This window comes from Myripristis murdjan, chromosome 11, assembly GCF_902150065.1.
Source record: "Myripristis murdjan chromosome 11, fMyrMur1.1, whole genome shotgun sequence".
Taxonomy (NCBI): domain Eukaryota; kingdom Metazoa; phylum Chordata; class Actinopteri; order Holocentriformes; family Holocentridae; genus Myripristis; species Myripristis murdjan.
In genome coordinates, this window is record NC_043990.1 from 29116737 (window position 1) to 29132107 (window position 15371).

The 15371-nt window shown below is 41.1% G+C and overlaps 1 protein-coding gene across 1 annotated transcript in view; it reads right to left on the minus strand.

The window, feature by feature from the left end:
* Positions 1 to 1199: 1199 nt before the first annotated feature.
* thsd7aa (thrombospondin, type I, domain containing 7Aa) overlaps positions 1200 to 15371 on the minus strand; it is a 152707-nt gene continuing 138535 nt past the window's right edge. Inside the window, exons 23-29 of the mRNA XM_030063749.1 lie at positions 15171 to 15345; positions 13662 to 13835; positions 11441 to 11536; positions 9394 to 9476; positions 5024 to 5237; positions 4246 to 4333; positions 1200 to 1438 (exon numbers count right to left, since the gene is read on the minus strand). Of these exons, the coding sequence (XP_029919609.1) occupies positions 1351 to 1438; positions 4246 to 4333; positions 5024 to 5237; positions 9394 to 9476; positions 11441 to 11536; positions 13662 to 13835; positions 15171 to 15345 (918 nt within the window). The 3' untranslated portion in view covers positions 1200 to 1350. The remainder of the gene's footprint in view (positions 1439 to 4245; positions 4334 to 5023; positions 5238 to 9393; positions 9477 to 11440; positions 11537 to 13661; positions 13836 to 15170; positions 15346 to 15371) is intronic.

Here is a 15371-nt window from a genome sequence, read left to right on the forward strand (position 1 = left end):
AGAAAGATCTGGTAACTTCTGCACTTCTGTATCACTCCACACCAGAGGAGCAGTAGCCACCACAGAGACACAAGCAGATTGCTTGAGTTTGGTGTCATTTGGTTTCTTCACTGAACACATGTAAACATGCTGGAGGACAAAAATAACAACTTTCTCCAGAGTAAAAAAAAAGATAGCAGGCAAGTAATGTTGCGGCTAGCTTCTCTTCTCCTCCACTTTCCACCGGGAATAACACAAAAAAAATTTCAGAATGGGTGGACTATCCCTTTAACACTTAGTGTTCTCATTTCTGCTCTCCATTTGACAGCATCATTGTTGTGTAATGCAGTGTGTTTGTATGTATGTCTTGCAGTGTTAGAGTCAGTGAGGAGGAGCATTAATCATTTACAAAAATAAAAGAATGATAGTAAGCCACAGTTGAAGATACTATTAGAGAACAAATGAAGTCAGGCAGAGACGGGGACATGTAGCTGTACATACTACAAAGGTAAAGTGGAGACCACAGAAAAAAATCCCTATTTACATTGCGTCCCGTCATGTCACATACAAGAGGTAATAGAAGAAAAATATTAACAAATGTTGGTGAGTTCTGTTTGCAAAAAAGTCTACTTTTTTTTTTTTTTTTTTTTTTTTTACATTTCTAGCACAAGACTGTACACCATCTTGTATTGAGAGAGGCAGTTTCCTATGGTGAAGCTAGACATTAAGTACATATCATGCTGCACTAATATAGTGCAAAAATAGGCCTGGAAAACGGAGAAGGGAGAGGCAGGCAAAAGTAACGCTGGCTCTGAGATTCATTACACTTTTGGACTCGGGTTCTACATTTCTCGGAAAACGGATCCAGTGTGGAGTTGTTTTCAACGTGACAAAGACTGGCGAGCGTCCTACAGAGATGATCCCACTCAGCTACGGGAAAAAGAGAAAATGTTTGGAGATTTGTGCTTTCGGAGCAAACTCTTTACGCGTCCAGGTGACCCTCTCCAACATCTTTCGTTTTGATTTTAGCGACAGTAAATGGCAGAAGCAAAGGCAGACTTCCATAAGAAGATAAAGAATTTATGAAGGCTCTTGTGAAACAAACTATCTAAATGTAAATAAAAAAAAAAAAAAGAAAAAAGAAAAAAGAGAACGAAAATGTCTAGGTTACTAATAGACATGGACTCAGTTTTGATTCCTTTTTTGCTCTTTGAGGTTGCTCTTTCCTTTGAAATCAGTCTATGTTCTTCCCAGGGTATCAGGATGTTGGTTGAACCATGGCCGCTGGCAGCCTGACATCAACGGGTTTCCATAGTAACCTGTCTATCCCGCAACAGGATGACTGTGTGTTGTTTGGAACCAGGAGGACTTCTACATGTCAGCATCTCCATCATAGGCCAGGGTCAGTGGCTTCAGTCTGTTGTTCATCTGTCGTCGCTGGGGTTTCTTTGGCTTTTTGCTACAAGGAGAGAAAAAAAAAACAATATTATCAGATGAATATTACAGTGAATGAGACTGTAAAGGTTAACTCTTGGATTTGATTTTTCCTATCCACATGAAACCTTCAACATGAGAGGCGTAGCGCTGTTGAAGCTGAGCCAGGATGTTTCCACAGTCCTGGGTTGGTTTGCCTCACAGTTAGAGTCCCATGCATCGCTGTGCTGAACGCCATGCACTTAGTAGTCAGTATAGGCATGCAATGGGGGTATATGACTTATAAATTAATATTATAAATTTACTGCTTATCTTTAAAAGAAAATGCTACAATGCTCTTAGCAGTGTAAGTTAGAGAGGAAGATTTCATTAGCTGTTGCCTGGATGCAATAATGCAAAACCCTGCAGTTTGACAGATTTTACATTGTGGGCAAAGAGCCTCAAGAGGACAGATATAGGCTAAAGCAGCTATAGCAGCTATATTTATTCCCACTCACCTTAATGAAAACTACAGCATGACACACAAAAACAGTGAACTGTTAGCTACATGGAACAAATACACTCAAATCTCTTGAAACATATCACATAAAAAATGAGAAGTCTCAGACTGACACTGTTTTGGGACAATGGGCAATACAGAAATGGAGGTGAATGATGAATGATGAATGATGAATGTGTGGCTGAGATGTGAATGAACTGGAGCCTCGGTCTGACCACTAGAGAGCAGCATTGTCTAGAGGGAGCAAGAAACAGCAACACATTGAAGTTCAACAGCTTCATTAAGGAGACTGTGCGCAAGGAGGCTAATGTTTTGATTTGATTTCAACCAAGCTGCTGGGATTTTACGCCGCCGTTAAATGAAATGAAATGCTGCGCACATTATGAATGTGCTTTTGCCTTTTGCTAGTAGTTCAAGATCCTATTTATGATGATCGCATGAAGTGTTTCATTCCAAAATGACATATCCATCATTTGGATGACCTGTTCACTGCTGTGTTTGCACTCCAGCTGAGTGACCTCTTGTTGTCTATATTTAATATCTCAGGTAACAAATTCTCCTAGTGTTTAGGAATCATTTCCTTCTGTGTTTCTGGCAGAACGCCGCTGGATCTCTGACACTATACCCAGCTTCTGTAGCTACTGTCCACCCACATCTCAAGTTTCTCTACTAAAAGTCAAGAGTAGGGAATACTACTTGAACTATTCCTCTGGGAGGCACACTGAGATGCACTTAGTACTCAAACTTTGCTTTATAAATAAAATCTGATTGGTTGATACTATAAAAGCACCAGTAACAACAAGTAGTAGCAGTAGCAGTAGTAGACGCAGCAGTAAAAGTAGTGTAGTAGTAGAAATAGCAACAGAAGTAGCTGTAGCATTAGTAGCAGTGGTAGTAGTACAAGCACTGTAGTAGTAGTAATAGTAGTAGCAGTAGAAATAGAAGTAGTAGAAAGTAGTTATCATAGTAATAGCAGTAGAAGTGGTAAAAATACTGTAGTAGTTTTAGTAGTAGTAGTAGAAATAGAAGTAGTAGAAAGTAGTTATCAGAGTAATAGCAATAGAAGTGGTAAAAGTACTGTAGTAGTTTTAGTAATAGTAGTAGAAATATAAGTAGTAGTAGAAATAGCAATTGTATTAGTTGTAGCAGCAGTAGTACTAAAAGTACTATGTAGTAGAAGTAGAAGTAAAAGTAGTAGTAAAAGTACTAAAGTAGTAGTAGTAGTAGCAATAGAAATAGCACTTGAATTTTCCATAGTACCATAGTAGTAGCCTAATAGTGGTTGTAGCAGTAAAAGTAGTAGTACTAAAAGTAGTGTAGCAGTTATAGTAACAGTAGTAGTAGAAATAGCAATAGTATTAATAGCAGTTGTAGCAGTAATTTAATAAAAGCACTGTAGTACTAGTAGTAGTAGAAATAGAAGTAGTAGAAATAGCAATCGTAGCAGAAGTAGTAGGTAGTTGTGGTAACAATAACAGTAGTAGTAATTACAATTTGTAGTGATAGTAGTAGTGTAAAAAAAATTCTTGAGGAAATGCAAAATACTTTCTTCAATAGGTTTATGGCCAGATTTAAAATGGCCAGATTTAATTTAAAGACTTCTGGGTACAAATGATCATTTTTGGCAGCTTCAGTCTAAAACTAAAAGAATTGGCCCTCAGAACCCCAGCAGTCTGGCCCTAACGTGAGACTACAGAACTGCCCCGTCATGTGGTGTGGTGCTCACCTCAGGAACTGATCCACTCAAACCATTAGACAGGCACTCGGAAGCCGTTTGGGCACGTACGGTAGAGTGCAAGGTGGGGGGTGGGGGGCTGGGGGGTTGGGTGGTGTGAGACCGTGAAGGCCACAGCGAAGGCCCAGCTAAGTGATGAGGGTTTCAAAAGGATGCGGAGGGGGTGACGGGGGCGGTAGTGACTGCTGCTGCTGTGGCTGCTGCGGTGCGGCTGGGGCATGCTGTGATGGAAGCTGTGGTTCGTGCTGTTGTTTGTCCAGCTGCTCGTTGAGTAGCTTTTGCCGCTGTGACTCCTCTTGTTCTAGTTTCTGGCAGTCGGGACAGGTGTAAGGCACCGTGTGGCTATTACGCTCCATCCAGTAAACACCATCCGAGGACGGCTTAGGGCTCGACTTGCAGCAGTGGCAACAACCACGAAAACTGAACGGTGAGCGTGACAATGGAGGGTAGGGGGGGGAGAACAAAAACAGACATGACATGACAAATGATGAGGAAACTCAAAAAAATGGAAAAATAAGATGAACTGATGACTGAATGACCGAACAAACATCGACAGACAGTGAGGCCCGTGTGAGTGAGAGTTCGACGGGTATCTTACCATGCTAAGTATGTCATGGAGACTATGAATACAAGTAGAACAAAGGCGCCTGCTGCCACCCCGTACACCCAGGTCTTCAGCTTGCCATCTAGAGAGAGAGAGACATACATCATGATACTGCTAAGCCAGCAATGTGTGGATTTTCATTTTCTTGTCTGAGCTGAGGGGGGCAGTAGAGTCCCGTAAACAAGATGTGGAATCTGTCCACAATTTTTTTTTTCTTCCTACTGTGAGGAAACTGTTGTTTGTCAGTGCACTGAATCATGATCCTTTCAAAGTGGAACACAAAGGTGCACAGATCAACAGTATAACCTCTTTCATCACAAGCACACTGTACAATACTTTGAAGGAGGTCGAGGCATCAGCTGTCCCAAAGTTGTTGGCCAGCCCTCTACAGATTTGGTCCATTATGATATCTACACATGTTATTTCAAGATATCATCATGTTCATATGTACTGGATGTCTGTTAAGGTAGTAACTCTTTGAAAACCAGGAGTCCACTGGCAGGCCTTTATTTTGGAATGCTTTATTTCACCCCCTGAACAAAATTCACTTTATTTCTTTTTATTTGTCTTTTTTTTGGGAGATTTTGTTTGTTTGTTTATTTGTATTTTTAGTGTTTTTTTTTTTTTCTTTTTTTAAGTTTTAGTTTTTAGTAATTTCATTGTAATTCAAAATGCCCACTAGATTTTTTTTCTGCCATTGTGTCAGTGAGAAAGTGGAGAAGTAAAAGTGACTGAGCTGCCAGGCATCACAGACTGTGGTGAGGAGCATCACCTGGACCGAAGGGCTGCAGGAACCAGGTGCGTCCGGCTCGGCCTGGTGGGCTGGCTGCGGGCTGAGTGGGGTTGAAGGCCCGGATGGTCTTGACGTCGGCCTTGTTGTCGCCCGCTGTGGGGATCTCCAGCACTGGGATGACGGTACACTGGTCCAGTAGACCATCAGATGTCATGACCTCTGTGTAGCCCTCCTCACACCCACACACACCAGCCTGAGACAGGACACAGATTGTTATAAACCCTGACACAGTCATATAAAGGCAATTAAAAAAAAAAAATCTTTATCATTCATCTAGGGAGCACTGACCAAGCTCCATCCTTCCATTATTTGCCAGTGCCAGAAACTCTGAAAGCCTCAGCCTCATTTGCACTGGGAGTACAGCACCCAACTATTATTGGAGTGCATGTATATACAGGGGTTACAGTAAAGTAACACATTTTCCTGCCATAACCAAGTTACTCCCAAAAATCTGGTGTCTTGTGTGCATGTAAACATAGGGACTGTAAAATGTGTAGTGTCTGCCACCCCTCTCGGTGGTGCTGTTGTTTCCTTATAGAAATAAAGAAATATTAACGTCTCAAAACAAACAACAAACAAACAAATTTAGTTACACTGAAATTGTCCATGCAGCATCTTAAAAAATCACAGAGCACCTTTGCTGACAATCCTGACATAATTTAACTGCATATTGTTATCAGCTCTGTGACAGTGGGCTAGAACAGGGGAATCCAGTGCTGCTGTCTGATTTGGAGAGTGGGGTGTGTATTTGGAGAACTCACCCCTCCTCCACAGCTTTCTCTCATCCCTGACTCTCTATTCATCACCCTGCAGGGGGTCCCCGATTCCCCAACAATCTCTGGAGGATAATCGCCCTTAGAAATACCCACAATGCAAACAGTGGCAATGTTCGTCCAATAGACTGAGCAGGAAATGGGCAATCATTTGCATATCCTCAGCGGTGAACAAAAGAAGGGGGCACGGCTGCACCGTGCCCGTTCACTGGGTAGCTGTTTCATATGTGTGTAAGGTGTAATTGTGTGTGTGTGTGTGTGAACAGTGGGGGGTAGGGGGGTTTACTGTGTTTAAACATAACTGGACTCCTCTCATCCCCTCCCCACACCATTGTTTCCAGACATCTTGAGTTTTCCCTCTAGCAGCCAAATGATAATTGCAAAAATACTTGGTACGCTAAAATACACGATCACAACCTCCTCTTCACTTCTGTGTTGTTTACATACAGAATATGCAAAACCCCCATCCTAACACGTTTCCTCGAGCTCAAAAAACATTGTTTTTTATTGTTTGTTTCTTTATTTTTGCCTCTGAGTCAATGCTGACATGCTGAGATTTATTACTATTATTATTATTACTATTTTTCTGTTTGTCAATGTTATTTTTGTGTACAAGGAGAAAACCTTGTAAATATATCATATTATTAAAAAAAAAAAAAAAAGACATCATTGCTCTGCAGAAGTCAGGAAAACACCAGGTCAGAGCCACACAGATGCTGCTGCTAAACATTTTGGGTAGACGAATGTATCAGTTTGCAAATATATATGGCCTAACTTGACTGTTTATTACATATTTAATGTCAGCCAGTCATTGTAGTGCATCTACTGATTACATATTTACTGTAAAATATCAGCTATATCACAGCTATATTACATGTTTTAGGTCTAAATGCTGTTTCCGTGGCTCATCCACAAGTGACAAGTGTATCATTCTGCAGAACGCTGTTGGCACTGAATATTTTGGCATATAAATGGAAATTCAAAGATGTTGCGTGTTGGCACAAAATATAGTCTATCGCCTGCATGAATCCAAACATATCAATATCAGCCTTCAAAAAGCTATATCAGTAACTACACTACACATCAGGTTTACTGTATTCCACTCCTGACTCCAGCTGGCTTTGGACACATTACTCCAATCAGAAGCAGATTCCTGAGGTCTGGCTAGGAGGTGTGGCAGGTTGACATTTCAGCCTGACAACTCTTTGGGCAAAACACTATTGATTATTCTCCTGCTCTCTCCAACTACCGTTTCAAATTCTCGCCGTTTTCACAGGAAATTAAGTTTGATTGCACTAAAAGCAAATGGCCGGACAGCAAATCCCAAGAATGACAGGACAGTCTTTCAAAGAGAGGCATACAATGTAGCTATCTGGCAAAAAAAGAACGTATTATTTCCTGACTGGATATGAATTTAAAATTCTGTCTGCATTAAATGCTACTGGAGAGTGCATGATTAATTGAAGAGATAGAAACACAGCTTAAAGGGAAATACCACTCAATTTAATAATTCACATATGTCATGCTTATGGTTTAAGAAAGTTCAGTCACTTCGTGAACTCTTTCCCAAAGCTCAAAACCAGAGAATGAAGACTCAAACTTGTGATGTTTGGTTTTTAAAGTCAAACAAGCTTTTCTCCAGTGTCTCTGTCAATTATGAACAAGAACATTGACCATCTGGGATCATCTCAAGGACTTCTAGTTATGTTGCCTATTGCATTTTGTCCATGTGCCAGCTCCAGTCTTTGTATGGAATGATATTACAAGATTAAATCTGCTGAGCTGCTCACAAATGCGGCCTGGACTTTAGAAGATCAAAAAATATAGCCTGTCCAAGCAGTCAGGATTCACAGAGAAATTACTCACTCCATCACAGATTGTGTGGATCTAACAGCGGCCACTTACTTCAGAACACAGACGTATTCAAAAATACAATCATTAAATGTCTCAGTTTTCCATCTTGCTTTGTATTTGTAAAGTACATTAAGCAGCACAGCAGATGTTCTACACCCTGCAGTGTTTCAGTCCAGGTGTGCTCAGCTTGGGTAACAGGAAGAGCTTAACCACAGGCAGTGACACCCCGTGAGAGATAATGCTGATGCTTTTAAATCTGTGATTTCTATTCCTTTGTTCTGTTTTCTTAAAGCATCCAGATGGATTCGACCATCCCTGCAGGAACTCTGGAGCAACTGTCTCATTGTGGCTCTCAGGTGAAGTAACCCAGCCTTTGGCATCCGTAATGGAGCTTGGCTGTTCTTGGGCAACAATGGCTGTGAACAGCTGATTAAGTCCACTTGATTTTGCTTTTAAATAGTGTCTGCTTGTTAGCTAGGTAACATTAGTATTTGTGGAAATGTTTCCATTTTCCATGAGTTTTGCCTCCAGCACCTCAACCTAACTAACTTAAGTTGCTTTGGTAAATTCTCTCGCAGGCTGATTTAGGCAGCTAATTTAGTGGCTAGTTTGCTAGCAAACTCAGGTTAATTAACTGCCCTCTCAAGCAACTCAAGAGTGTTTTGGAGTATCAAAACAAGGCGCCTTACTGGCAGTCACACTGAAACACTCAAGGCTTACTGAGGACACTAGATGCACCACAAGAGGGTAGAGAAGAAATGGGTTGCAAATTTTCATGACGCAAAAGCAGCCATGTTGCGTTGCTCCTCCACATTGAAAGCTCCTTAACAGCTTCCTCGTTCCATCCCAAGCACACACTCAGCACACTCTCAATGGCCCTACATCTCCCTGATCAAACTGATTAATGCTTAGGTCATACTGATGACGCCCCTACGGAGTTGTCTCATTGGCACAAGGTCATACTGATGTGTCAGTTTCTGATGTCTTCCCTATGTTGTCCCGATGTAGTCTAGAGATTGATTTCAAGTTTGGCCTCTATAGTATAACTCTGAAGAAATGCCTGTGTAGGCAAGATGCTTTTTCCATTGCTCAGCTGACTTACCATCTTAGCGCAGTTTGCTTTGGGCCAATGAATGTGTGCTATATGGGAGTGAAATACATGGATTTCTAAGTGTTTCTCCAAAGAACTGTGTCTCTGAATGGCCCCTTACTGGACCACATAAACCAATATTTGGGAAAAAAAAAAATCACTTTTATTAACTGTAGATCCTTTACTGTAAGGACCTGCATCTATAACCAAACAATCTATTTTAGGTACCTCTCCGGATAGGGTTAGACTTAATGTTCCTCAAATATGATCCTTGGGTTCCAGAACACTGTTTCACTAGGTAGTGATTGGCATTAGGGCTGTAAATCAAGTATAACAATATATTTGATAGCTCAATATCAATATTGCAATAATAGTGTAGGGATGACTGTTGGTGCATTTGTAAGATATTTACATAAGAGAGTTTTGCTTAACAGGCATTGGTAACATAGATATGATGACCACTTCTGCCATGTCACAACATTACAATACCCAAAATCCCAGATGATATTTCATCTCATGTCACAGTGTTGATAAAATAATGATATGCGGCTCAGCCCTGATATGCATTCACCTGTTGGATTTGAAGACCATTGCTCTATATCATGTTAATGATCACTGCATATTAGTCTCACCTCTGTGCAGAGGGATCGTGGTTTTGTGCAAGGTGGGTCACAGGATCGGTCAGCCATTGGTTTTGCTGTCGCTGGGCATCCACCTGCAGGGCAAAGGCCAAAGGTCAAGGGCTGAGTGTTGCTGTCTAAATGCCATATAAAGAACAGTGTAATGACCTGGTGCTGGTGGTACCTCAGTGACAATATTCTTTATTTTCTGTTTCACCAAAAAAACCTGTACAGGAATAGACATGTGGCCCAGATTCCTTGCTGCCTTTGTTGTTCTTCAGTTTGCTGTGCTGGAGGCAATGAGGATTACAGCAGCTACACCTCTCTCTATCTCCGTTTCTCTCTATCTCTAAAAACAACACTCGCAAAGATTCAGCTCATTACAATGATACTTACTGCACTTTGTGATGCTGGAATAATTTGATAATTAGCTCAGTGTGAAAAGTACTAAAAATTCCTCTCAAATCCCCAGACGGCTTCAGACACTTCTTTTTAATTCATGCTTTAGCAGACGCCCCTGTACGGAGACTCAGCATGTACGCATGCACCACAGCTTTGATTAACACCATGGCACATGATTTTTTTTTGCACTTTATACCTTCTGCGATGTTTAAAACTGTGACCTCTGCATTTCTTATACCTACAAGAGAGAGGCACTTTTTTCTGAGTAAAAAAGTCTTGCCCTAGCATCTTTATAACATACATCCCATGAGAGTACTCCATTGTCCTATCACCGCTATGGAATGGAGTGCCTGGAGGCAAAGGCAGAAGCTGTCTTTTTTTTTCCTACTGAGCATCACACTGGAGTAAATCAATACACATCTACAAACATACATGAGGGAAATGCTATTTACAGCACAGAGGGGGAAAGTAGACTGACCTACAATTTATTTGTCTCTGCTCACTCACTAGTTTCTGTTCATTTTTAGTGTCACGGTTGTGTTGGTGGCAGAGTTAAAGCTGTCATTCAGAATCGCGTTGGTAATCAGGTTCATCCAAGGTTGCACAGAATAATAGAAGGTAGACTGGAATACTTCCACTGAGGATAAGCGTCGCTGGATAAATGTAGACGGTGCAGCTGACATTGATCCAGCCACCAGACATTTACAAAAATGCATGTCTGCAAAAAAATGGTAATCTATCAGAGGTTCTTGAATATTTATTAGGTGGTGTGCTCAGGGAGAAAAGTAAGGCATGAATATTCATGAGGGGAAAGCTGCTGGTTGTGAGGAAACATTACAACAAGGAAATACATGCGGTCTGCCAATCATAGCAGCCTGAGGTAGGCGCACCATCTGGAGTATTGGGTGCCATGACATTCATCGTTCGCTTATTAATAAACTCATAACTAAGTGTTGTATGCTCACCTAACCCAAAAATATGACATGGCTCTAGGCCTGTGCGAAGCAGGAGCTGTAAATAAAGCAGACGCCTTGACAAATGTAATTCATTCCTGCAGATTGCCTATACAAATAATACCCAATAATAATACACCGGCGTGTCTCGGAGGCCGATAAATGACAAGATGATCATGATTGTATCGGAAAGTGGAGAGCAGTGCTATTGGCAGCGCGGCTAAAGCCGATGTGTGATGGACAATGGGATTAAAGTTGGGACTGTGAGACTGTTTTGGATTAAAACCTCATCTGCCTACAGTCTCCGGCTCCATGCTGTCAGGGAACGCTTGGAGAGCAATCTGGGATTCCAACACTCCGGAAGAGACGGGGCTTTAAATAACCTTATCCACATTATCACCCAGCCATGCACAGCAAAGACCTGAAGTGTAGCATGACGCTGACACCGTCAGGGCTGTGCCGTGGCAGCTCAGAAACTAATTTAGGTCACATACGCATATCCATATGATTTATCATGTCATAAGTCAAGAGGCAACTAATGATGGGTACACAATATAATACTCATAATACAACACACTCGAGAGACAGATATGGAGTCTCAGAGGGTAAATTTAGTTTCCTGTAAAGGAACATGGTCAGAGAATTTTCAAAGGCGTCCTGGCAGGGAGGTGGGTGGACATATGAGTCAGACCCATTATATTTACCTGTGACATTAAGTCCATCTGAGCGCTGACACCAAACCTGGCGAGATGAGCCTCTCCACGGTCCAGTCATCCACTTGTATTCAAAACACTGGCCCTCTGTGGGGAGAGGTATGGTCAAGACTTCACAAACAGCAGAAATAGGACTGCACCTTACACCATAGACATGGCAGGAGAAAATACAAGATATACAGAGCAAGATGTACCGATTTCAAAACGCTGTGTGCAGGAATACATTACCATGACGCCTGTACTGTACTTATGCATCTTATTATCCCTGTTTAGAAACTGGTTTCTATTATTTGCTATTTGCAGTAGCCAATAGCAACTAAATGCAGCAAAGAAAAATGGACAATAATTAATGACAGAACAAATATATGGAATTAAAATTGAACACTACCGACAGTTAGAAATTTGAATCAAAGTACTGAAGTTTTAAAAATGTCTATAAACATATTAACCCTATAAAGCCATTCGTATCATATATGATACACATTTTCAATTCCGTTTTTCGTTTTCAGTTTAATCAATACTTGACCAAAATACTGTTGTATACCTTTGAACACTTCCCCTGTTCACCCTGGACCATACCATTGGCACTTCAAGTACATATCATATATCATACACCAGAAGGGTCGTGTAATAAAATATTTTTTGAATTTTTATATATATATATATATATATATTGTTATAGGACTAAATAAAGGGTTCAATTTCAAAAAATTGGAATTTTCTGCCAATTCTTTCATAGTTCAGGCTTTACAGGGTTAAACATGTCAACTGCAGTATGTGGGAATAGCATATGTTACAGTCCTCTTGATAAGCTTCATAAACTGCCCCAGACAAACGACAAAAGGTCATCTCTCTTTTGGGGAGGTTTAACTTTTCCATGACATGATGACAACACAGACACCGCAAAGCCGTCAGCCTAACGCTGCAGCCACACACTGATTCATCACATACACATAGAAATATGATAAAGGGTCCATCCGTCTGTCTGACTGTTTTGGAATTCCTTTGAAGCAAAATTGAACTTAAGTGGAGTGCTGGGATGCACAGTTACCTGGTCATTAGGTTTTACATATAGGGACTTATTTTCAATATTGGCGTAATCTTCTTTGATCGTTTTCATCTATATGCTAAAAGTGTTATTTTGGAAGCTGTTGTACTGCACAACAGAAGTAAACTGAGCAACACAGAGCCAGTGTTGTGGATTAGCAGCTCAGGGGAGCACAGAGTAACTAATGAGGAGATTTCAGCACCATGTGGGCTCACATCACATCCAGGAAACTATACAACCCAGCACTACACCAAACAATCAAGGCAACACTGAGCCGGGTTCTCACAATAGTAGCATTAGTAGCCATTTCTTCCTTCTTTTGAACAATGTTACAAAATGCTGCCCTCACTTGCATTGGCAGAAAAGATAATGTGTCTGTCTGGTCCAAAAAGTACAGCCTCTCGCTACGTTTTGGTCCATCAAAACTGACACAAATCCAACAGCAAAAGATGCATCAACAGCAAACGGACACCATTCACTGAAGAACAATTAACCCTCCTGTTACTTTCAAATTTACCAACACTCTTTTATGGCATTTATAAATGGCATGTTATAGTTCCTCAGTGTCATCTAAAACAAGGAAAATAAATGTGTGTGAAATTCTTAAAGGTTTTATGCAGCTAAAACAGCCTGAGGTCAAATTGACCCCGAGGAAACATGGATGTCTACAAAATGTACCAAGGACATCGGAAACATATTATCATGTTAATTTCATGTTCACCCAGTTGTCTTCATTAAATTAGAAAAAGTCATTAAATATGAAGCAAAAAAAAAAAAAAAAAAAGCGTTAATCATGTGTTTAGAGATGTTAAACATTGAATGGAGTCAAACTGACCCCAAAGATAATAGGTGGGTCAGAAACAGACCTTCATGGGAAGACAAGAAGCCACATATCACTGAATTTATATTTTCATGTGGTTGTACAGTTGTTTCAAATTCTCATTTTCTCACTTTTCAGAAAATGAGAGTTGAAGTCTACTATCAGAAAATGGCAAGCAGCTAAAGTGGCCAGTGGCAGGGCCAGTATCTACCAAGGACACATGGGTGATTCTGGTCCAGACTCTCGAGACATAGCAGGAAGCTGACCAAGTGCCCTAAAACCCAGTGTGTTTCTTCAGTAGGAGCCTATGAATCCCATGTTATTCAGGACTGTGTCACACTGACCTGTGCATGGCCGGGCCTCCAGCTCCTGCTCTGGACACTGCAGCAGGTTCTCCGGTTCCTGAGCCACAACAGCTCTGGATCGGACCTGGACCGAGCCGAAACCCAGATCATCTCCACTCACACAGCTCAGCTGGCATGGGCTCCACACAGTCCAGTCTGTCAGATAGCACTCTCCTATCAAACACACAGAGTGCAGCACATGATTATTCCGATTTAACCAACTCAAATCAAATCAAAACTCAGTCAGGACCCTATTGTAAGAATTGAAGTTTTCTTTCTTCTCTATTTATTTATAACTACATGAAGAAAAAACAATGTTGATTGTTAAAATGAAAATTACTGCATTTTCAGTGCATCCTTTGTCACAGGCAATTTTCACAACAGAACTTGGTCTTGATTGGTGCACCTCGCTGAACAATAGCTACAAATCCTTCCAATCATTTGGAAAACAGCTATCATTCCCTTGGAGGTCCTCCAATCACAAGATTAGAATTGATTTGAATTACAGGATCTGTATCATCAGCCAATCAGGGCCATTGCTGTGACCATAGTGCTTGTGAGGATGTAGTCTTCAAATTCATTCAAAGATTAAGTTTTTGAATACTGATTTGCAAAACATTCAAAACAATATTCTCACCCTGAGCCACGGCACATTTGAAGATGAAAAACACAGAAAAACTGAATAATATGAGACCTTTAAAAACCATTTACCTCAAGGCTATCATATAAGGTTATGACATATTCAGAATGCATAACCATTCAAATGCCAACTTCGCTGCTCTCTCATTGGCAGTGAGTGAATTTGTGTTAGGACATGGGTCAAAGCCATACATCAAATTTAAATCAAAATTAAAACCTCCACTCAGATATATACCCACCAAAGCTCTGATCCATTTTTCATCTTTGTGTGCCTAGAAGCATAATATTCTCAGCAAAGGGAACATTCTCCAATAAATAGGTCAGACTGCTCCCATTGTACTGGCAAGGCTGATGTGAGCACATTCCTACATATTTAATTAATCATGAAACTACACATCCAAAAAAAGATCCACCAATTCTGAATAAAAGAGCAAGCTCTCTCTCTGTTTTCCATAATATTAAGACAGATTTCCATTTAGGTTTTCTGGCTATGTTTTCATAACTGGATAAGTGGAGATGTAAGAGGAACCAGGCCTGACTGTAAACCCTCTGTGATCTTGTGGCAACTGCTTACTCGACGACAAGCTGATCATATCCACACACTTACTCTCCTATTGCTTATTTGATTTTGTAACCTATGGCTTTTCTTTTTGAACAATCAAGCATTTGATACATGCAGAGTGCAGGCTCTGCTGTTGCATAACAACAGAAGAGCCTGCACTCTTAAAAGCAAAGTCCTAACAAAAGCCTGTAGAGCCACAAAGCCACAGGAATTGAGTGCTGTGACAAAAAAAAAAAAAAAAAAAGGTGCAGTGCAGTCTTTCGGTACTGTGGAGGTTGCCAGTCTGTGAAAGTGTGTGGGTCACGTACCTGGACAGGGTACAGTGCAGGCTTCCTGAAGGATGATGTGCTTGTCTCCGTCCACTGAGGGCTCCAGGTCTCCACACAGCTCGTCGTCCACCAGGCTGCCCTCCGCCTGGCCCGACCCGTCCGACACAAAGCAGGACACGTTCCTGAAGCGCAGGCCTTCTCCGCACCTCGCCCCCTGCGTGGAGGAGAAAATGGGAGAGG